The following is a 23,850-nucleotide window of genomic DNA, read 5'->3' on the forward strand; positions in this document are numbered from 1 at the left end:
AACACGTTGCGGAATTAAAAAAAAACTAATTTACCCTAATTTTTACAGTAGTAATTTCCGTAAAATCATTCAAAAAATTTTGATTAAATAAATATTACCGTAAAAATTTCGGCATATTATTTAAGGATAAAAATGGAATTTATGGATGCCAATTAGCCTAAGTGCCGGTATCAAAATTTAATCCAGAATTTCTTACAGTGTAGTAATGATAAAAGTGTTCCATCATATCGTATTTATTTACATTTCATTCAAATTAATAATCGAAATTTCATATATTTTTAGAACGAACGTCGAGGTATCCCGACATAGGTGGAAGCAGTTTAAGTTCTGTCGGAAGCAGTCCAACACTTGTAGGTGAAGATATTATAACTGCCGGAGAAAGAAGGTCTCGAAGAGATCTCTGGCCGGATGATCGAAGAAGATCTAGTACAGGTAATCTAATTAGATTATTGAATAATTAAGATTAATACTAATTGACAAACCAATTTTGGAATTATTAACGGATGGCGCTGTTGACTACAAATGTAACAAAACAATGCTTTTTTGTTGAATGTCAGGCTGTTTTAATAGAAACATTCGTACGAGCCTCTGCTAATTTTGTCTCTCTTGTTACACTATGATAGTAATGTAAAAGATGGATGTTTTTAACAATTATTTTTACTGTGTTTATGAGTAGACAGCGCCATCTTTTGATGAATTTTGTTACTAATTATGGCATTTTTTTTGAGAAAAAATAGTTGGTTTCCTAAGCAGAACTTTCTGATTGACGATTTGGCAAAAACGAACAAAACTTTACATTTTCTGGTGAAACTTTTCCAGAATCAGATTCATGCAATTTTTATTTAATTAAATAAGCATTTAGAGCATTGTTTAATAGAACTAATCGAAGAAATGATTTTAAAATAATGATTCATTATTTTTTTTTTAAAGTTAATTTTGTAAAGTTATTTTTTGAGAGAAGTTTAATAGAACTGAGATTTGTTTATCTATTTAGAACACCAAGAATTAAAAAAAATGAATCACTACACGTAAATTACGTTAGTCTACAAATTCATTACTCTCATTTCATTTCTAAGACTCTACAATTTATTTTATCTAATACTCTCTGATCAACGCATAGTACTCCAAACTGTGTCCATGCAAAATTTTATTTCTGTCATTTTGTCAAAATTTTATTTCTTCATTTCTATTATTTTCTGCCAATCATTCAGAACTTCAAAATTTATATTTTTATTTCTGGTCAAGTAATAAATATTTTTAATTCCAGTAAATCCCAGAGATATGTATTCTTATGAAAAATTTGAAAGAAGAGAACCTGTTTCAGGATTAGATTATCCATATAGAATGTCTAGCAGAGTTAGATCTCGGTCTGTTGTTCCAGACGATGGTTCAATGTCCAGATCTAGATCTCCTCCAAGAAGAGTAATAGAAGCCAATGTTCACCGACCACCTTCTCCACCTGATCAAAGGTATTTTCTTTAACTGGATAAAGATCTTGATAACTTAAAATAATCTGGGAAAACATTCATTTTTTTCCCTTTTTAAATCGAAGATTGAATGCCCTTCTTTTTTAGTGTTAGAATAGACAAAATTTTCCTAAAAGTAACTAACAGGTGTTTTTGCTGAGAGTGTGGATACCGCCCCCCAAACATTAAAAATATCTGAAAGCTTTTAGTGCTTAAAGCATTGTGAGCAATTTTTTGTCATTTGTTTGTTTTTGATGGTTTAAACCGTGGATAAGATGTCACTTTAAATCACCTGCGTCAAAAGCCTTAAATATTAAATTTATGTATTGGTGTAAATATTATTCGCAATTTAAAAAACCTAATTAGTTAATATAATGGTTTCAAGAGTAGTAAACATTAATTTACAAGTAGTAAAGCGAAATGTTAAAAAGTAATTTTCTTTCTTCTCCTTTGATAAAATTTGTCAAAGTTTTCTCTGAATAGCGTTTTTCTTAGAAAATGTTTCTCAGAATATCAAAGAGCACTAGTTGATTTTGCTTCATTTAATTACAATATTGTTTTTTCAACACCCTAAAAAAATTAAATCAATAATTTCTGCGACAGTAGGTCTAAAAAATATAAAAGTTTGATTTCAAAACTGAGAAGAAAATTCTTTTTTTTTTTTTTTGTATTATAGCTATTTAATACCTTTTCCATCTACGTAAAACGAAATATCCATTAATTACAAAACAATGGAGAAAGTGATGCTAAATTTATATGGCTGCATCGTTCTAAACATCGCCTTGCCTTATATTTTTATATTATTTGCTGTAAACAGATCTGTAATCTTTCACTTAACATGAAATATGTAAATAACATGATTAATTTCAATGAAATATTTAGCAGTGAAATTCAAAATTTGAACTAAATCAGCCTTCAGATTAAAGCTAAATCTAAGTTAAATAAAATTAGCTTCGTACGTAGTTAAAAACTAATTAGCAATAATATATATATATATATATATATATATATATATATATATATATATATATATATATATATATATATATATATATATATATATATATATATATATATATATATATATATATATATATATATATATATATATATATATATATATATATATATATATATGTATGTATGTCTGATCCTTTCTAATTATTCTAATAAATATAAAATAATAAAGACACCTTTTGATTCATTTCTCTAAGATAGCAGCTTTTAAATTTTTTTAGCTGACATTTGTAGTAAAGGATCTAGATTTAGGATTTTTAAGAAGTTTTTAATTTTTTTATTTAAGTAATCATTTGCACCCCTTAAAAGTTCTTCAAGTGATTACTTGAAGTACTACAGTACATCCTATTACAGGGATTGCTGCAATTACTAAATACAAAAGCACAATTGTCGGTGAGAGCTAAATGAAGTTTAAAGAGTTATTTTCTTTATATCCCCCCCCCGTTTCCTGCGCTAACAAAAACAGATGTATTGACAACAGTTAAAATACAAGAAAATGTTAAAAAAATTAGGCTCATTTTGTTATTGCATTGAACTTCTATACTTCAGACAGCCACCTTAAGAATATGCAAAAATAGTAAATGATATTTTATAGACTTTGTGAGTAAGGAAATTTATCCTTAAAAATATCAGTTTGAAAGCAAGGTATATTTATAATTTTACTCTAGCATTTGTTAATAATAATAAGGATTATGGTTAAATTATTAAAGGATTTCAACTATATCTATTTTTTAACTAGTGTTGGAACAACTCCTAGACAGCCATCTGGTACTTCTTCTCCAAAGAAACGCCAACTTCCACAAATTCCACCAAAGAGAGCTACAAGAGACCAAATGACACTGGAATTAGAAGAAAGAGCTAGACAAATGAAATTAAAAATGCAAAGAAAACCAGATGGTAAATATTTTATATTAATTATATAGGGTGTTCTGTAACGATTACCCTTAATTTGCTAAAGGAAATTTTAAAAAAACCTACGAAATGTTACGCGAATTTAAGTGGGAAAAAAATTTAATAGCAACTGACTAACCGACTAACCATTATGAAGCTCAAAAAGAGCACAGAAAAAATTAAGATCATCACAAATCGTGCTCAAATGTCACCTTATTGGTCAAATGTAACTGAAATGCTTTCACTAGAAATCTACTTATTTCATTTTTTAAGGACTGTTACATAATTTTAATCCTTTATTTGCTTTTATTGAACTCAGTAAATATTAAGTTGCAGCCATGTATAGTTTCTAGCGTTTCTAAGGAGCATAGTGTGTTACTTTTATTTAAATACATGCTTTGAAATTCAGAATGGACATAGATCCAAAAGTTCAAGAAGTTCCTCTACACTTAAAGAGATGTAAATTGAATTGAGTCACATGTTGTGAATTGAGAAAAATATCTTTTCCTTGATGCAATGTTTCCCAAAGTGTGGTACGCGTACTCCCAGGGGTACGGGAACAGTTTAGTGGGGGTACGCTTTCTTATGCGAAATATCTTGCAACAATAAAAATTTCAAAGCATTTTATTTAAGAACAAAGCTAGTTATGAAAATCTAAGATTACGTATCTTACTGTTGGCTATTTTTTGCAGAGTTAACAGTCAATAATTAGTGGCGCGAACAGCCTGTTGTAATTTTTACCTTTTGTGCAATTTTTTTTATCACATCAGCTGTTATCGCAGCAAAAACAATATCATCCTTCTCACTGATGCAAATAAACTTATTAACAAAACTTAGTATCAAAAGAGAAAAATAAATATATTTTTGAAAAAAATGCATTTATTTTTTTATTAGTGGTACACAGCGTTACGAAAAAATTAAAAAGGGTACTCAAAAATCATAAGTTTGGGAAAGACTGCCTTGATGTATTATGCTATTGACCACATTTAAGAATTTGTTAATTGTGATTTCTATAACATTTATTGTAAATTATTTTGGGAAAGGAAAAAAACACTGGTGAGTGGTGAGTAGATACAATGAAAATATGGGTTACTTTCTCTCAAGTTCTGCTTTTGCACCCGTACTTGATTCAAGCAATAGTTTGTCTTCTGAGGACAATCAAATACTACAAGATTACAGATAACATTATAAACGTAACTCGCAATAGGTTGTTACAACTTTATGTAATGTGTGAATACATTGAAGTTCTCTATTGCTCACGTATGTACAAAAAAACAACTTCTTTAGGTATGTTTAACTTTGTAAAATTATTTTAGGTGTGTCAACAATGATAGTTTCAGACAGCGAAGTCTCTCCTCGCCATAGTTTAGATAAACAATTTAATGTCCATCCTCATCCACCAGCCAGAAATTCTCGGTTATCTCCTCATCCTCCAGAAGCTACCGGTAAAGTGCGAGCCACACCGGGCGCAACAGAAAAAGACGGAACAACGGTACCTGCTCTGGAAAGTGACGAATCCGAAACCAGTTCTGTTTCCAAATACAGTGTCACCAGTGCCTTTTCTTCACAGTCAGAACATCCTAGGGGCAGTAGAACTTTGAAGTAAGTATTGTCATTTTACAGTTTATTTTATTAATGTCTGACCACTTTAATTAAGTCTTGAGTTGTCAAGAGAACAGTTCTGACAGACTCCAAAGTAACTTCATCAGAACAGCTCTTACATGATCAAAAGATACATTACTCGATGTATCACTTAATTTTTGTTATGAACTATCATAGTTTTTGCTATGAATCTGAAAAGATTTAACTTTATTGAAGAGATAAAATTGATATCATACAATAAATTATAATTTATAGATTACTTAAAATAAATTACAATAGAGCTGGGCCCCCGAAATCGTACATTAGCAGTATGTTTCAAGCGAATATGCTTCACAAGTATATTTCAAGATTTTGATGACGCTAAAGCTCCTCTCGTTGTTCATGATGCCATCTTTTGACAGCCATTACAAATCTTTAATTTCAGAAGGACTTAAAAACTGTTCCTAGTAATGAGCAAAAATAACCAAACATATTTTACGAATACGGAAACGAGAAATTTCACATGATTAAAGTGGGTGAAAGTTCGTTTTCCAAAGTTAAAATAGGAGCGTTGTTTGTTGTCCCACACGATCTATACTTGACTTGAGTGCCAAAAGGTATAAGATGTATGCCTTTTGTAATAGAAGTAGAACTAATATTTAAATAAAATATGATTAAAGTTCTCGTCACTTTCTCACATAGGACGTTTTATAAAGAAGTGGATGCTTGTCACAAATATTCAAAGTATCAATTTCAGTTTCAACAAATTAGTGCACTTTTTGGTGTTATGTGAATAATAGCCGTAAACTGAAGAAAGAAAAAGTAATTGAGATTATAGCAATATTCACTATCTTAGAAACTATAATCATCGAAAACCAAATTTTTAAGCTTAATTTTCATTCCTTTAGTGTATTGTTAGCTCCGTTTTTCAATCTTCTTTACTTTTATATGATGATCAAAAGTTCATTATTTTTAAAACAAACAGCCTTTGTTTTACAAACTAATAATTCATTATCTGCATTTTGGGCTATAAATACAAAAATCTTTTATTTAAAATAATAGTTCTATATCTATCATCAAAACCTAAAAGAACAACAAAAATTGATCTCATTTCAAATTTTCACAGCAGTCGTTTGCGACTGAATAAAAATTCTCACAATAGAAAGCTGAAATATCTGTAAATCTGCCCTATGATTAATTTTGATTTCCAGTAACTTAATCCTTCATTTTCTTCTCAGACTTTGCTCAATTTTCTGGTCTATCTCCTTCTTTTATTATATACTGACACAATTACATTTTGCCTGCTTCTCTATGATGTAAACCATTTGTTTTACCACTCAAATAATTCTTAATATTTGTTTACTTGCAGAGAGTTCACTTCACCTACTCCAGGATATGGACCAGTTCATCCTCCCAGGCCGTCTCGAGGTTCTCTAAATAGAAGTAACAGTGATGGGGCTCAGAACGAAAAGACCAACAACGGTAGCCTATCTGATACAGCTCTTGCTGGAACTTCTGAGAAATCGACCAAACAAGGACAACAAGGAACAAGTACTGGTGGTAAGATCACTCAATTCGGGGGTCTATCTGCCAAAAGAAGTAACAGCACGTCCCAGCTAAGTGTAACTGGTAAGGCACGTCATTCATAACGACAAGTAGAAGTTAGAAAATCCCCGCTAGTGGTAACAGTTGTCGTGGGTTATCAATTGTTTCAAACCACTTAGCTGATTAAATGATTCTAAAGATAGTTTAGGGCATAAATGAATAAAAAAAAATCCTATTGGTGAAAGGTGCCAAATTTCCTAAATAGGATATCGTTTTTCAATAAGAGAATGCAGTACGCCATTAAACCCCAGCCATGAACACAAACTCCATAGAGTCATATTTTATAAGCAATCTTAAAACTAAAAATTAATCCTAATATAGCATATATATCATTTAAATGTCTACTCAGATTTATGCCTTAAAAATAATTAAGATCAAATATTTATTTAATTAATTTATTAAATTTGATAAAAATGTTTTGTCAGTCAGGTAGTTCTGAAGCAGTATTGTTGTTACATGTTTGAACAGTTTGGTTTCAAATGTTCATGTACCGCTACTGCTAACTGATTTGTAGTGAAAACCATTGGTTGCTTCATCTTATAAACCAAATCATAATCGCAGGATATTAATACAGTTCTGACTTCTCGTCGTTATTCTCATGGTTTGAAAGCAACGATCAACGGTGCTCGTATTGCTCATTGTTAGCAACGAGTTTTATAAGAATATAAATGACAATATCGATGATCACCCAATAAAAATGTAAACAAAAGATTTGATCCTGTGTTCACAAATTAAGAACATTAGTTATGATCATTACTTTTAATTTAAAGATCAGAGATGTTTTAATTATATCACTGATATTAGAGAACCAATCAGAAGAAAGAACAAACAACTTTTAAACTTGCCAATACAGAAGTGTTTTAATACTGAACAACCCTCCCCAAACGAGCAAGAAGACATATTTATAACATACATATTTTTTACAAGGACCAACCAAGACAAATATAAGTCCCTTACAAGTTTTCTGTGCCCCTCACTAAATATATGGAAATTATTATACTAAATACTTCAAATAAGTGCAGTCTGCATGAAAAAAAAGACCTCTTGATCTGCTTTCTTTTAACGATTTTTTTTTATCCAATAGTTTTTAGCAATTTTTTTTAATTAATCAAGGCATTTTTAGAAATTCTGAAAGCAGGCTGTTGAATGTTATTTTTTTTCTGTTCTACATATTAAAGTTACATACATTAAAGCTGAACATAAAGCAAGGAAACGAAGGTATGAGTGAATAAAAATAGTTAAGGACTCAAAGCATACGTGACCATAAAAAAGTGCCATTATTGCCTTTTGTCAGAGTATTTTAAAGCTGTATTTCTAATTAGTGCTGTTTTCGGGGGATGCTTGGATTTATCATGATGCGAAGAAAGTGGAAAACAAATACTGCTTTCTTGGGAAGATTTTTCTTTTCATTTTAAAAGAAAATTTGAAAAAATATTAGAAATAGTAATAATTTTAATGACCTTTTGTTTCTCCTCTGAAATCACGAGCCCTTTCCCGATTCGTATTGGGTTTAGCGGATAGCCAGGTCCGGTTTTAATTATTAGCCGTAATACTCTTCACATACTTAAAAGTAGTTGCTACGACCCCTATCTAATTTGAGGGACAAATCACTTAATATAACTGGAATAAGATTGCCTAATATCAAAATTATTTAAAGAAAAGTTCTTAACTCTGTTTATTTTTGTAGGCCACAAAAAAAGAATGGGCTTTCGTCGGAAGAAATCATCAACCATCAACGTCCACCGAAGCGAAGAAGTAGCCCCATTGGAATGTCGACATCTTGTTAAACAAGCTAGTAGTGTTTCCTCAGATGGCGAAGGAAGTTTAAGTGGCGATAGCTCAGTGTAAGTCAGATAATGTGTACAAATCTTTCAATTTTATAAGTCAAATTTTAATACATTTTTTAAAGAAATATCAATGATTGAATAGATAATTTAGTCTTCCTAATAATTCAACCTTTATTTTTTAACCTGAGCTCATGGGGTCTATTATTATTGCTATCTCTGCACTATTATTATCATGTTACTTTTATTTGAATTGATTTTAATATGAATCAAAAAAATGTCGAGTGCAAATGTTTAATGTAACGGGGATGTCTTAATTTTGTGTTTAAATTGAGAACTTATCAAGGAGCAACACTTAATAGTTTTTAATGGAAATTTTATCCCTCAATCAAGTCCGTTATTGAATGCCTTTTATTGCAAAATCTATCGTATCGACAGCGAAAACAAAAAAAAAATGTTTTTCGGTTTATTGCATGGCCATATATATAGTGATGTAAAGTTCTACATAGTGATAAAATATTAAAAGATTATAGTAAAGAAATAATTTTTTTCTTAAACAGAAATTGATAAATTAGTTAAATATAATATCATCTTCTTTCATTCTATTTTGATCGGAGACAGAGTTTGGAGGTAATGGAAATTGAATTTTAAAATAATCTTTACAAAAATGTTTTCAGCCAAGTTGTCATTCGTCTTAAAAATTGGCTTAGTAGTGTGAAATGGCTCCATGAAAGTCCGGTTATGATTAGATTTTGGTGCAAGGCGCAATTAAGAATTATAATTTTGAATTTGAAATACATCAATTAGCCAAAATGTAAAGCTGTTATTGTTTAAAGTTGGACTAAATGGTTTAAAGTCTTAAAAATAGAATATTTTTGGTAATAACACATGGGTGTGACTTCATTTAAATTATATATAGAGGAGTATTATGACAGATTAAAAAATGATTATATTTTAAGTGAAAGTGAATAAAATATCTTGGAATATTACCTTTTTAAGACAGCTAACAACGTTGTGGATTTTGATAATTTTTTTCTACAACAGTGGATACTTGACAGAAGTTTCCTTTAAACGCCATGAAGTGTTCTCTGTCTGTGAAGTAACATGCTAAAAAACCCATTAATGATTTCGAAAAAACTAACTTTAAATGTACAAAACATCAAAGCGCTGTTCACGAAACATCTTGTTTCTACAAATTGGTTTGCCTAATAACTAGCTGACAGATCATTACTTGCATCACCTGGAGGTTTATGACTTGGAATGTTTTTAAGTTATTTTCTGTTCCTAGTTCATTGCGAGACTAAATGTCTCTGAACTTGCTGAAATCATTTTGCATCTTTCCGAGTAATTTCCACCCAGAATGAGGTTTTTTAGCAAAAGGCAAAAATTCCGTTTAATTAAAGACTTATAAAGTGATGAATCACGCACCAGAGAAGTTAATTTCTTTAACAAGTTCTCAATTTTCAGGGATTCACCTACAAAGTGAGAAAACTGGCATTTTTGATAGTTAGTTTGAGAAAAGATCTCAACCCTTCTTTAGCAGTTTTGGAAATATCTTTAGTAGTTCCTTGAAGAACAACTTGTTCTGTAGTTAAAATCGATAAGTTGTTCTCAAATCGTATCGGTATTATTCTGTACCCCACATGAGGCTCAATTTAGGCAACCACGTAGAGTTTTAAACAAAATGCTTTCCTAGGCTTCGAACAATTTTTAGTTAGCCAAGAAACATGTAGAAACAATGCAGAATAGTTTGATTAACAATTATATAATTCAGGCTTATTATATAACGCTGTTTGGTTTTAAAATTATACTGAAAACTTCTGAAGCCAATGAACTTGAATAATAATTTTACTCATATGCACAATGATGTTCTTCCGTTTAAATTCGCACATAATTGAAACTTTCATATTTACTTGTTCCCCTTTCAAAAATAAATTATAACATCATCTCTTATTTGAATTTTTTGTAGGGATTCGTTAAACGGGATAGTATGTATGTTTTATGAGCTGTCATATCATCATATATTTTCAAATTTAGAAGTGAAAAATCACACCAGGAATTTTAAAGTTGAATATTTCATTGTCATTTATGATAAAGAAATTTAAAAAAAATATTTCTTCTTTACTTCAATAAAAAATATAGTTTTGTAAATGTTAAAAATATTGGTAGAAGGATTCACTTAACAATAAAATAAGGTGGAGGGCAGATGTCAGTAATTTATTAATACCCATTTTTTAAAAGTTTGTTAAATAATGAATATATTTAAATACTTCGAGTTTAAGTTTTTGTAAGCAAACAATTATGGAGGAGTAACTCAGAGCAAACAATAACAAATTTCTTGAAAACCGAACTAAATCCAGAAAACTTTTTGTGCATGTCTCTGCCTTAATATTCTTTACAGGGTGAAATTTGAACAGGCTCATAATTTAGTAGAGTTGCATATTATATATGTGCTCCCATTCACTCCCTTTCAAGCAAATGTTGTTATAAACAAGCGTTTGAGAAGAAGAGGATACTCTAAAGGGCTCATGTTATGAACATATGTTTGAAATAAGTAATGTTACCACATAAAATTTGTTACATAAATAATACCATATAATAATATTTTTAAACAGGTGGTTACCATCAATCAGGCTGGTGCCTGAAGGTGAATTTTCGAACTTTGTTGAAGGTTTAGGTGCTGGTCAACTTGTTGGAAGGCAAGTTTTGGCATCACCAAGCTTAGGTGATATCCAACTAAGTCTTGCTGATAGAAAAGGCAATTTAGAAGTTGAAGTAATACGAGCAAGAGGGCTTCAGCCCAAATCAGGAAAGGTAGTTCCAGGTGTGTAACATGAAAACTATTGTTGTACTTTTTACTAAAATACATAATTATTTTTTATAGCTACAATCGAATAATTATGTAATATATCAAGAACTATTCTCATAATAGTACTGAAATATATTTTGTTTTATTAATAAAATTGTACTAGTGTAGAACCAAACGTTAAATTTTTAATTAATAATGCACATGTTACTTTTTTTACTATACAGTACATATTAAGTTTTGATTAAATAACAGGGATAAACGTGCAGTTTCTTCTTAAATTATTGCTTTAAAAATCATTATGAGAATAAATGCAAAATATATTAGCTTTAAAATATCTAATTTCAGAAAATAACACTTTTTGATCTTCTTTCGCATTCTTAGTTAATGATGGTTAATACTTTTTTTCAATGCGCTGTAATACATTTTAAATGCTGTAAAAGTAGTTATCTCTTTTACCATCTGCTATAAAGGAGAAGCAGATTTACATAAAAAATGAAATAGTGAAATGTTGGAAAACTAAAAGGTACTCTTTTTCGAGAAAATTAAACAAAATTTTATTTTAAATGTGCTTTTACATTATACTTGGTACTTCATAAATATATAAACAAAATAAACAGGACCACCTTACCTGTAAATTACGAGTTTGAAGCGAAAGGGTTCCTAACATGAGACTTTTGAAAAAAAAATTTAGATTAGAACTTAATTTCGAAAAAGTTCATTATTATTATATCTATTTTACATGTGACCTTTCTAAATCATTAAATATCGGCCAAATGAGCAAAACACAATAGCACCACAGTGTTATCTTAAGCAAAAATGTTAACAAGTCTACAAAATCTAGAAATTATGTTCTAATAAGGGATAGTATCATAACATAGTAGCATAACACATTAATGCGTAAGCTCTAATTATTACAATCTTAGACCATGGTTTGATCACTTTTGTGACAAAAAAAAAATTTATGAAGTAAATAAAGTATTATCTCGCATTTGACTAAAAATAATACACTTTAAGGACAAACTCAAAAAGTCGAGCAAAGTAATGTTTCTCAAATTATATCCATGCTAGCACAACAGCGAATAAAAGGCTTCTGTTTTTCTACTGTCATCTTCAAATCTTCTCGTCTTCTGCAAAAATTCGTTTACTGTCATTTTTTTACTATCGTCTTTTAAATTGTTACGGTTGAATCCACTCTCTCTTTTATCCAAGAAACTACTGTAAATTAAGAAACTACCTCATTTTAAAACTCAACAGTGAGTAAAAAAAATATCCAGTATAACTTTTGTTGTAATGATCAGCCTTTCAAGTAGTAGGCACCAATTTTAATGGTTTAAAATGTTGATTTCAAATATGCTAATTAAATCGAAGCTAACTTTTTATTAAACTATGGAATCAGACACAAAAATGAGCTTTTTCGTTAGATTTTCGATTTTCAAAGTATCAACAAAGTATTAACAACAACAAAAGAACCTGTTTATTTAAAAATAATCCCACCTATAAGATAATTTTTAATATTAATCCATTTTTTCATTGTAACACAAATGAACAATTGAAAAATATTTCAAATCGTACAGTATACAAATTTTTACTTAATTTTAAACAAGTCATGGTGTCATTTAAAATCGCATTTAATAAGTCACATAGCTTATCCCATGAAAAATTTTATTTGCCGTTAATTTCACAGCATTCAAAGAAAAATTCAAAGCATGGATTCAATTTTTAAAAATATGTAACAAATTCCATTTCATATCCCCAGGAAGAATTTAAAAAAAGTTGTATTTTATATGAAGGATTAATGATACGATTGGGGTTATTTTCTTGTTATTTTAAAGGTCTATTGTGCACTGTATTAATTAAAAATGGTATGGTATACTACCGTGCAATTGATAATAACAATGTGATTAATTCCGTGAAAAGTGGCTTGACAACTATTTTCCTTATATTGCTAATGCTACGAACGCCAAAATAGAATTTCAAAAAACTGATAAAACAAAATTTATTTCAGAAAAAAAAATTTTTTTGCAATATGTAGCTTACCATAATAATATACCAAATATATAAAAATCTCAATTTTGAATTTTTTGTCGCTTGCGTTGATTTTTCAATTGCACGACAGTATACGACAATATTGAAATAGATATGCGTGGTATTAAATTAATTCAAAACTAAAATTTCCAGATTGCTTTGCATTCATTTTAAAATTTAAGCTTAAAACATTTCTCTAACAACATTTCATTCCAACTTTAGCACCATATGTCAAGGTTTATCTTGTTAAAGGCAGGAAGTGTGTTGCAAAACGAAAAACTGCAAGTGCAAGAAAAACGCTTGATCCTTTATACCAACAGCAATTAGTTTTCCAAGAGGACTACAGAAACTGTATATTACAAGTAAGAATGTTATTTTCAACAATTGCAACCCTATATGAAATTTAAGGCCATTGTGTGAATGAGCTAAAAAAATTTATCACTCTAAAAGGAATTGCTTTTCCAAAACTTAGCAAATTCTGATAAATGTTTTGTAGATGTTTCAGTATTTGTCTTCCGATAGTATACTAATATACAGAATAGATGGATAAAAATATACATTGTGTTCCGTAATGACCACCCTTAATATAAATTTTTTGAATCCTTGTCAAAAAATTATGCACATGCGTCACAGTTGAAATTTTAGAGAAGTAAAAACAAACATGCAATCAAAATCTATCTAATCATTATCTAGGAAGGAGGGAAGGAAAACATCAAAGCTCGTTTTATTGCTTAACGAAGCTTTGAAGTGTTTCCAATAATTGCCTTTAAAATCCCTCTGTTATCTGCAGGAATCAAGTTTCATGCCTTCAGTCCCATCTTCCACAGTAATAATACGTTCGATTTAGATTTCTTTTCATTTCCTTGATAAAAAATTAATTTGTCAATAATCTAATGTATAATTAATTTGTAATAGGGTTCTGATTAATACTTGCAAACTTTTTTTTACATAACTATATGAGAACCTTTCAAACGGTGGGTAAAATAATATTAACTATAGTTAATTCTAAATTATTTCATTAATATGCACTAAATATTCACTACTTACGTAAAATACCTTTTATTTTAAAAAATAACACGATAATGATTTATTTCTGTTGCATCCAAGGACATCAAAATATCTTAAAAAGTAAATTTATGGGGGGGGGGGTTAATTCGATGTAACGATTGTTTTGCTATTTTATGTGCAAGAAAATGGCATTTTGTAACAGAAATATTTAATAAGAACATAAAAAATACTGTAAAATAATTGAAAATTATTTTGAGGATGAAAAATAAGTACTTAATTAGTATTTCATTCAATCTGCTTTCTGTGAAAACTATAGCGCTGTTTCAGTCTTTAGACTCGGACATGAACAAGCACCATTAAATTTTTATAATAAAAAAAATTCTTTTACACTGGAAAATATAATTTGTCTATTGTTGCAATTTTTAAAAGTAATTCATTTTATTGACACCGCATTCTGTTATTTATATTTGTAAACATCTAGAAACTTTAAAAAAATTCATTTTCTTTATGCTGTATTAGCTCAGCTAACAGTATAGCTGTCCAAAATTGGGCATTTTAGTTAGTAAGCACTAACTTTTGTCAGTGTTTATATAAAGCTTTTACAAAAATGTATAGGGAATCGTATTTAAAAGAAACTGAGTCATCTAATGTTGACTCAGTTTCGCAATTTAACTGAAACACAAACATAATTTGAAGAACTAATCACTTAATTTTTACTTCTTATTGCCATTTTAATGTAGCTTGTCATTAAGCAGGAAACGTGTTGTGTCCCCTCACAAGAAAAGTTCAACTTATATTAGTAAAAAATAATTACCTAAAATTAGTTAAATAATTAGTAGCCTAATTACTTGAAAAACTTTGTAACTTATCACAATCTCACAGTAATCCTTTTAATTGTGTTGCGGCTAATTTTCCTAATATGAAATTTTTTCTCTTAAATGAAAAGAAATGATCAACAAAAATAAGGAATGTTTTTCTCCTTTTACCAAGTACAGGATTTTGAAATATACCTGTATCAAAGAGGAAAACCATTAGACACACTAAATAAAAGAAACCATAGTAAACTTTTCAAAATTAGTAGAAAACCAAGAACAAACAAACAAAAAATAAATAAATAATCGAATTGTCTTCAGATAGTTCAGTCTTTATTTATACATTTAGAAGTTTCAATACAGATTTGCTATTTAGTCATCAGTATTTGACAGTCAAAATAATTAGCTGTAACATTTCTTTTTAGAGATTTAATTATAACTTAAAGGTTTTAACATTTTTTTTTTAATTTCGCATGGGTGAAACTTTCCTCACATTGGGTCAAATCACTCTCAAGTAAAATGGTTTTGAATAATTTTTTATATAATTGAATAACACTGAAGAACAATTTATTTTATTTTTCTTGCATGAGATTTTTTCAACCATTTCTACACACGTTCGTATCGCTGATTTCAAATCTGCAGCCAGTTTATCTTTCCTAGCTACAGTTTTTTAATAGAATTTTTAGGCTATTTTTATCGATGTATGCAAATCTGAAAGCGTTATACATGACTGGGAGTCGCATAAATATGGCGATAAACTTCTAGGAGAGTTAGGACACACAATCAAGATTGAAACTGTATAGGAACCCATGCACGGAAACGTCATCACAAACCGCTAGGGTGGCTTCCCTATTAAGAACTGCTTCTTAATGTGCTTCTGAACAGGTTAAGATAGGAAAGAGCCCCTAGCCGCGTGCGGTGATATTTCCGGTCATGGGTTCCAGATAATTTTTATCTTGATGATATGGTCTAACTTCCCTCCAAGTTTGCTGCAGCATTTAAATGACCCCTCGCTATGTATGACGTTCTTAAACTAGCACATTTCGGCAAAAAATGGACTAAAAAAGTAATCTTTAAACAAACAAAGAAAAACTGTAGCTTTAGGAGCAAAAATAATTTCAGATTTGAAATTCCCACGTTCAAGGTCAAGTATTTGTATAAATGCAACAAAGAATTTGTTTCCTAGTATGACCATCAGTAAAAAATGAACTTTACGTATAAAAAAGTAATAATAATGTTAGCATATAGCATATATTTTAGGCTCTTAACAAATGTTAACTTTTTTATACTAAAAAACAGAAAATATATTTTTTAAAATTAGACAAATTCAACTCTTCCATGTTTCTCTTTAACTCCTTTAATTGCTTTTCAGGTTACAGTATGGGGTGATTATGGAAGAATTGAGAAAAAAGTATTTATGGGAGTAGCTCAAATAATGCTCGATGAGTTAGACTTATCAAATTTTGTGATCAGTTGGTATAAACTCTTTCATCATTCTTCATTGATCAACCTTCCAGCTAGCGTGCCACAAAATTCCATGATATCAGTAGATAGTTTCGGCTGACTACAGCATTTCTTAGTCTTTTCTAGTACAGATTTGTTGATTCAAAGTGCCATTTGTGCTGCTGCCTAATGAAAGCAGTTTAACAATGAAGTCAAAGCACAGAAAACCGTCATTTTCTAATGGGAAGAGTGCCTGTTTATTAGAACTAATTCTCATTGACTTTCCTTCAAGAATATTTTATATCCTGTTTCACAGTGTCAACTTCTTGAGCACTTTTACTGTTTATCATCACTCAGGACTTCAGCATCTGGAATTCATCAAACAATAAATTGGTTCCGGAAAAAAATGCCAAAAGAACAAAGTTGCGTCACTCACTCCAGATAAACGGTCTTGTTCATTGTTTTGAACAATGATCTTGGTAATGTTACCAATTCATAAGACCACTGTTTCTATGCAGACATTTTGTGACTTAGTATTATAACACTAGAGATTAAATGAAGAAAACAATTTTTCCTCTATTTTCTTTTCCCCCTTTTTATATACTTCTGTATATCAAGATACTGTTTGCTAGTATTAAAAGAGAAAATAGAAGATGAAACACAATAGTAATCTGAAAAAAAGGATATTAATCTTTTTATCATACTTCAAAGAAAAATACGAAAAAAACTGTAAATTATCTTTTCACAAAGCTTCATATTTTCTTGAATAAACAGTGAGATATACATAGTAAATATTACTATATCAACGTTCATATAAAGATTGATCACTTGAGTTATAGAAATGGAAGGAATTTAGTTTGAGAAAAATTCGAGTTTTTTCTCTAGATAGTATTATTACTTTTGTATCAAAGTTAGGGAAAGAAATAAAAATTAATATCTTATTTATTAAGACTATCTTCCTTTAACGTTAAAGTTCAGGGTAGCTTTACATTTAAACTTAGTTTAGAAATACGTTAAAATTAGCCTTAAAATTTCATGAAAGTTATAAAGAAATTCCTAAAATTGATGATGTCTGATGTTTTATTATAAATGCTATATATAATACTGTTTACAATATATTTTCAAACTGAAATTGTTTGTTATGAATCTTGATATTTTATTTATGTTAGCGTTTTTATTACATTTATTTAAATTATTTTTTACAATATGCTTTCAAAATAATGATGTTTGTTAAGAATCTTTTAGTACTTTATTTTGTTAAAAAAATGTTGACGTTTCTTTATGTTTATTTAAATAATTTTTTACAATATACTTTCCAAATGATGATGTTTGTTAAGAATCTTTTACTACTTTATTTTGTTAAAAAAATGATAATGTGTGTCCTAAATATTTTCGTACTCAGAATTTGAATAAAGAAAAACTATTTTAATGCTAATGACACTGCTTTCCATGAATATCAGTCCTGGCAGCATTCCTGTTGATTTTAATAAAAAAATAATCTTCTGAATCCGAATATGTCACCCACTTTTTTCCTCAACCCTCTGATTTTTGAGAAAATTTCCACCCATGATAATTTTTCTATAATTTTATGACCAAAAGTAGGACTTGGATATGGGAAAAGATTATTTTAGGCATTAATTTAAAAATGAAGGTTAAATTTATAATAAATAATATAAAATATGAAATGTAATAATCCTTTCTAAACATTCTAACAAGGGCTTCTGAATCTCTCTCCCTTGTTGTAGAATCCTTCTCCACAAAATTATGATGACATATTTTTAGTGTTTAGAATTATTAGGGGTGGAAAGAAGTTGTAATCAATTGAAAATCAATGCAGAACATAATGAATGCTAGAAAAAAATTGAAGTCATATTGAGATTCAAGAGGTGATTTTGAATAAAAATCAACTGGAATAGCTTCAAGGCCTTTCTACTATAAACATTGCTAAACTTAAAAAATATTTTAATTTCATGTACAGGAATGCTTTTTAATTTACAGAATTCTTGGATTTGTCAAACCCTATTATTATTTATGGAGATTATCTTTCTAAAATCTAGTTTATTTAATTCCTTATGAGAATAAGGTTGGTATTTATGCGGTATTTATGTAATTACCATTTAAATACTAGATAATTATTATCTAAAAATAATGTCCAAAAATGTAGTTTACTTTCAACTTCTTTGCATGAAAAGACATAAATTTAATATCTAGCATTTTTCATAGCAAAATGAAAAACTTGACAAATCGAAGGATTATAAAATAATTAACAAATTTATGTTAAATAATTTTTTAAAACTATATTGCGAAAACATTAAGAACACACTACTTTAACCCTCCAGGCGTTGAGCTTCAGGATAAACTTGTATAGGAATTTGCCTGTTATGCATTATTTTACCATTCAATAACATGAGGAAATCGGTTTTTCGATAAGGAAAAGCTTGCATCTGATAGTTTGGAAAAAGCTGGAATTAACGTTCAGAGGGCTAAATAGAGGGAAAATAAATAAATTGTTTTGATAAAATGTTATTCGGAACATTGAATTTTTCGATATTATTTTATCATTGTTAAGTTTTTGTGTTGCAAATATTGATGCTTCAAAATAACAATTTTGCAATTATCTTTGAAAACTAATTTTAACATATTTGTTTTTAAGAATGCTAATGTAAAATATACCTGTTCTTTAACATTCGAAGAAGTCTTAATTTAACTCTGTATATTATGATTTAATGTGAAATACATAGATATTCTTCTAGCTTGTGTTAATTAAAATGAAAATGTTTTATTTACACACTCATGATAGGTAGATTTTTATATATATAAAAATGATTTTTAACATCATTGTTGTGTTTTAAAGATTTACATTTTGTAAAACTGGTTGATTCAAGAGCTAAGAATTGCACCTTGAGCATTCTGAAATATTAAGAGTAAGTATAGGAAAGCCAAAAATGATAAATATGAAATTTAACTTTTAACTGTGAATACACTTTAAGCTCATGGTGATTACAGTATCATATCATGTTACATTTTTTTCATTCAGATTATATATAACGCAACTGAGGTTGCTGCATCTGTTAAAGCAGCTTTTTTGGCTGTTCTCTTCAGAAGTTTGTTATACGCTTACATTTTAAAAAGTATGTTAATGATATGTTTTAATAATTATGATTATTATGTTATAAACATCATATCAATAATGCATGCTACTACATCGATTATTACAGTTATTCTACTAAACTAAATTAAATTTTCGTATTCATCACTTTGAAATGTCTTTGTGTGACTTTATTTTGAACTACATTTTTATTCCATTGACATAAATTAAACATTTATACACTTATAACATTTACTCCTATACGGTAATTCCATGACCCTACTAATCCATGAAGTTATGAATAAAGCATAACGTTTCACGTTAGAGGATGACACTGAGTCATTGAAATACTAGAATAGCATTTAAAATTAGGTTGTTCTACCTTGTAAAATATTCAGGAAGAAATTACGGTGTAAAGTACCAGCACTTTGGGGGAATCATCCCAAAAATCTTTTTACAGTAAATTCTATTTTACCGTAAAATATTATGCCATAATTTTTGCAGTAATATTTTCTTAATTAGAGTAATTAAGTGTTTTTACGATAATTATTACTGTAAAAATTAGGACACAGATAAAAAATATGTGCACTTATTACATCTACTCCTATGTGGTTATTCCATAACATTACTAAGTCTGATTCATCAAGGAAAGAAAAAGAGGAGTGGACATAACGTCTCAAGTGAAGAGATGACTCTGAATTATGATGGAAAGAAGCATTTCAAAAATGAGATTGCTCTCCTCTCTATACTGTAAAAAAATTCAGGTAGAAACTACAGGAGCTTTGGGTACATCTTTCTTAAAATCCATTTTTACCGTAAATATAATACCGTAAATTTTACAGTAATATTTATTTGATTAGAGTGATTCAGTGTTTTACACTAATTACGGTATATCAGATTTTTGTTCTTAAACATGTTCCGGTAAAAATGGATTTTACAGTAAAAAATTCCGGCACCCAGAGTGTCAGTATTTTTACCTCAATTTGATCCGCATTTTACATACATACATACATATAAATATATATATATATATATATATATATATATATATATATATATATATATATATATATATATATATATATATATATATATATATATATATATATATATATATATATATATATATATATATATATATATATATATATATATATATATATATATATATATATATATATATATATATATATATATATATATATATATATATATATATATATATATATATATATATATATATATATATATATATATATATATATATATATATAAAATACTAGCTGAATTGAGCTCTCTCCGCATGAAAAGTTGATTATTTTTTTTAGTAGAAGTAATAAAATGTACTGTGATCTGTTTGAAATTTTAATGCCATATAAATTTTAAAGCCATGGTATTAAATATGAAATTTAATGCGCACTTTTTGTGAGTTCGCTGAAATGCTAATTATATCCTTTAAGAATTGTAAATGGACTATATGGTTAATATCAGTTTCTACCTGAAGCTATAGCTGCCCCCTAATGTGGCTATAAATGTACAATCACACTTTTTTTCATCATTCATCGTCATACAGGTGAATAGTTATTATTCAGATAAGAAATTAAATTAATTACTAGTTCTATTTTTAAAACCTGCCTTTTAACTGTGTTTTAACACAAATATCGAAATTTAAGAGTATCATTCAATGAAAGTTTTTGATTGTAGATAACGAGTCATCTTCTATGTCTCATAAAATGATTAATATGAAACTCATTTAATAAACTATTTATCTTGCATCTAACAAGTTCTGTATTCGAAATTATGAATATCTGGGATTAAATTTTCTCCTTGTATTAGATATAATAAGTAATTTATAAAATAGAGTCGATATCAAAACGTTATTAAAAAATATATATATCTGATTTAATTTAGTATATAGTTCAGATTAAAGATTGTGTGTTTCAGTTTAAAAAGAAAAATATATATTCCCTAAAAATTTAAAAATAAATATAATCCACCGGATGTTTTTAGATATGCATTTTGATACTGCATTGTTTAAACGTAGTATGACTTAAATTTATGCTTCAGTTAAAAAAAATCTTTATATTGAATAGTCAGTCAAGTTTAGTTACTTGAAAACAAAGATTCTTCGAAAACGCAAAGACATAATAAAAAACAACAAGAATTTTGAATGCATAATTGTATTTCTGAAAATTGTCGGATTATATTTATTACTATTACAGAAATTAATTTCATTGCAATGCCCATTGTATCAAAAGCATTACAATAAAAGTAATTGGTAATAAAAGTACACACCTAGCACTCCTTACCATTTACTTTATTCAATCAGACTAACAAAAACTATAATAATTTAGTCTTCCTTTCCATATATACTCTAATTAAATGTGGTAAATAGTTATCAACCGAATCCTCACCAAACTAATGTTAAAGTGAGAAAGCACAAATCATGTCCAAAAGTGCTGTCTTTGAGGAAATCTAGGTAGTATTTATTTCACCGAGAAAGCATCCATGAATAAAATCTTTTGACTCATCTAAGATTCAACTGAGACTTCTGAATTTTTATAGTGTTCTAAAATAAGAGATGATTTAATTGCAAAATTGTTTGTTTGCAATTAAATCAGATATGATTTAATTGCAAACACGTTTGAAAAATAATACAAAAAGTTACAATTTAATTTTGTTTAGATCTAAACAAAATTAACTAGAAATGTGACGAATACTCTAAGAAGTAAATCTTACACGGTGAGGCGCGTAGTATTAAAAGCTTTTTTCAATTCTCTAGATTTCCTTTCTGATACAAGAACAATCATTATGTAATTTTACCGGTTAAACCTCTTCTCTTGTTTAGTTGTGGAGAAAGTTGATATTGAAAGCAAAACAGCTAAAAAGCTTCGATCACCAAGTGTTGTCTATTTATTAAATGCCAAATTAAAATGAAGAAAGAACTCAGTAAAGAATAGAATGGACTCGCTATCCAACTATTAAAATCCAAGTCAATAACTTCATCAAATGTATCAAAAGACAAATTGATGAATTAAAAAAGGATATAGGGGACATACATAAAAGATATAGGGGGAAAGATATAGGGGACTTACAATACAGGACAAGTCAGCATAGAACATGGTGCGTTCACTCAAAGCTTTTAGAACAACTAACATGCCCTTGATCAGACATTGGAGAAAGACCTACTCCGTTATCGACAAATTTAAAAATTTTTGCAGATGCTATGGAAAATCAATTTTCACCTGACGACAAACCTTATGACAAGACAACTGAGATGGAAATCCTAGATTACTATAACAAATTTCGTTCTTCGGACAATCACCAAGACACCTTAGAACCTACCACTCTGGAAGAAATAAGCAATATAATTACCAAATTTCTTAAAAACAAGGCCCCTGGGACGGATGAAATAAATAATGTTATGCTTAAAAATCTCCCGATCCAACATCATTGATCAACTCAAAGAGATCAAGCGCGTGTATCAAAATTCATTACTTCCGTCAAAAATGGAAACATGCTCTGATAATTCTTTTCCTGAAGCATGGAAAAAATCTATTAAACCCGGAAAGTCACAGGCCTATCAGCCTCCTTACAGAAAAATTTACGAAAACGTTATTCTTCAAAGACTGAAATGTTTTCTCGGATTTCTAGCAGACGAACAGTTTGGCTTCAGAGAAAGGCTTTCTACCACAAAGCAACTAGTTAGAATCATTGAGAGTATTACCCAGGGATTCTTCAAAAGAGAATTTACTGCTCTCCTGATGCTAGAAATGACCAAAGCTTTTGACCACGTCTGGCACCAGGGTCTCATCTATTAGCTTTGTATTAACAATATCCCATGCAATCTTATTCGTTTATTAGACAACTATCTCAACAACAGAACTTTTCATGTTAAAATTAATAACGCTACCTCAACAAGCAGAATTATCAAGACGTTTGTACCACAGGGCTCGATCTTGGGACCTGTGGCATACTTAATCAATTCATCCGGCTTTCCTAAATTTGATAATATAAATAATATTTCTTCAGCATTCTATGAGGATGACACGGCCATCCTAATAAAATCTCTCAATCCAAATAAAGCTGTTAGCAACATCACCGAAATTATTCCTTCTATCGAAGAATAGTGCGCGAAGAGGAAGATCGCTATCAATGCTTCCAAATCCTCTCTCCTGATTATTAGAAAGCCTTTCAAAGGAAAAACTAAAAGAAAAATTATTGAACCAAATCTCAAACTCTTCAACGACTTAGTTCCCAAAGTAAATAAAGTCAGCTACATTACCGTTTTACCGTTCCATGAAACGTCCTATACCATGGA

At 29.0% G+C, this 23,850-nt stretch overlaps 1 protein-coding gene across 3 annotated transcripts in view; it reads left to right on the forward strand.

Moving 5' to 3' along the window:
* The window catches only part of Rim (Rab3 interacting molecule), a 156,216-nt gene extending 136,511 nt beyond the window's left edge, over positions 1 to 19,705 (forward strand). For 2 of the 3 annotated variants that reach the window (XM_021145414.4, XM_071187356.2), the window contains 9 exons: positions 283 to 432; positions 1,268 to 1,469; positions 3,223 to 3,380; positions 4,691 to 4,976; positions 6,325 to 6,584; positions 8,248 to 8,404; positions 10,960 to 11,168; positions 13,401 to 13,540; positions 16,371 to 19,705. In XM_021145414.4, coding sequence (XP_021001073.1) covers positions 283 to 432; positions 1,268 to 1,469; positions 3,223 to 3,380; positions 4,691 to 4,976; positions 6,325 to 6,584; positions 8,248 to 8,404; positions 10,960 to 11,168; positions 13,401 to 13,540; positions 16,371 to 16,562 — 1,754 coding nt within the window. In that variant the 3' untranslated portion in view covers positions 16,563 to 19,705. The remainder of the gene's footprint in view (positions 1 to 282; positions 433 to 1,267; positions 1,470 to 3,222; positions 3,381 to 4,690; positions 4,977 to 6,324; positions 6,585 to 8,247; positions 8,405 to 10,959; positions 11,169 to 13,400; positions 13,541 to 16,370) is intronic. The other variant, XM_021145415.4, reaches the window with a different exon arrangement.
* Positions 19,706 to 23,850: the final 4,145 nt, after the last annotated feature.

Source organism: Parasteatoda tepidariorum, chromosome 11 (genome assembly GCF_982258835.1).
Source record: "Parasteatoda tepidariorum strain Cologne lab strain chromosome 11, Ptep-v5.0, whole genome shotgun sequence".
NCBI lineage: Eukaryota > Metazoa > Arthropoda > Arachnida > Araneae > Theridiidae > Parasteatoda > Parasteatoda tepidariorum.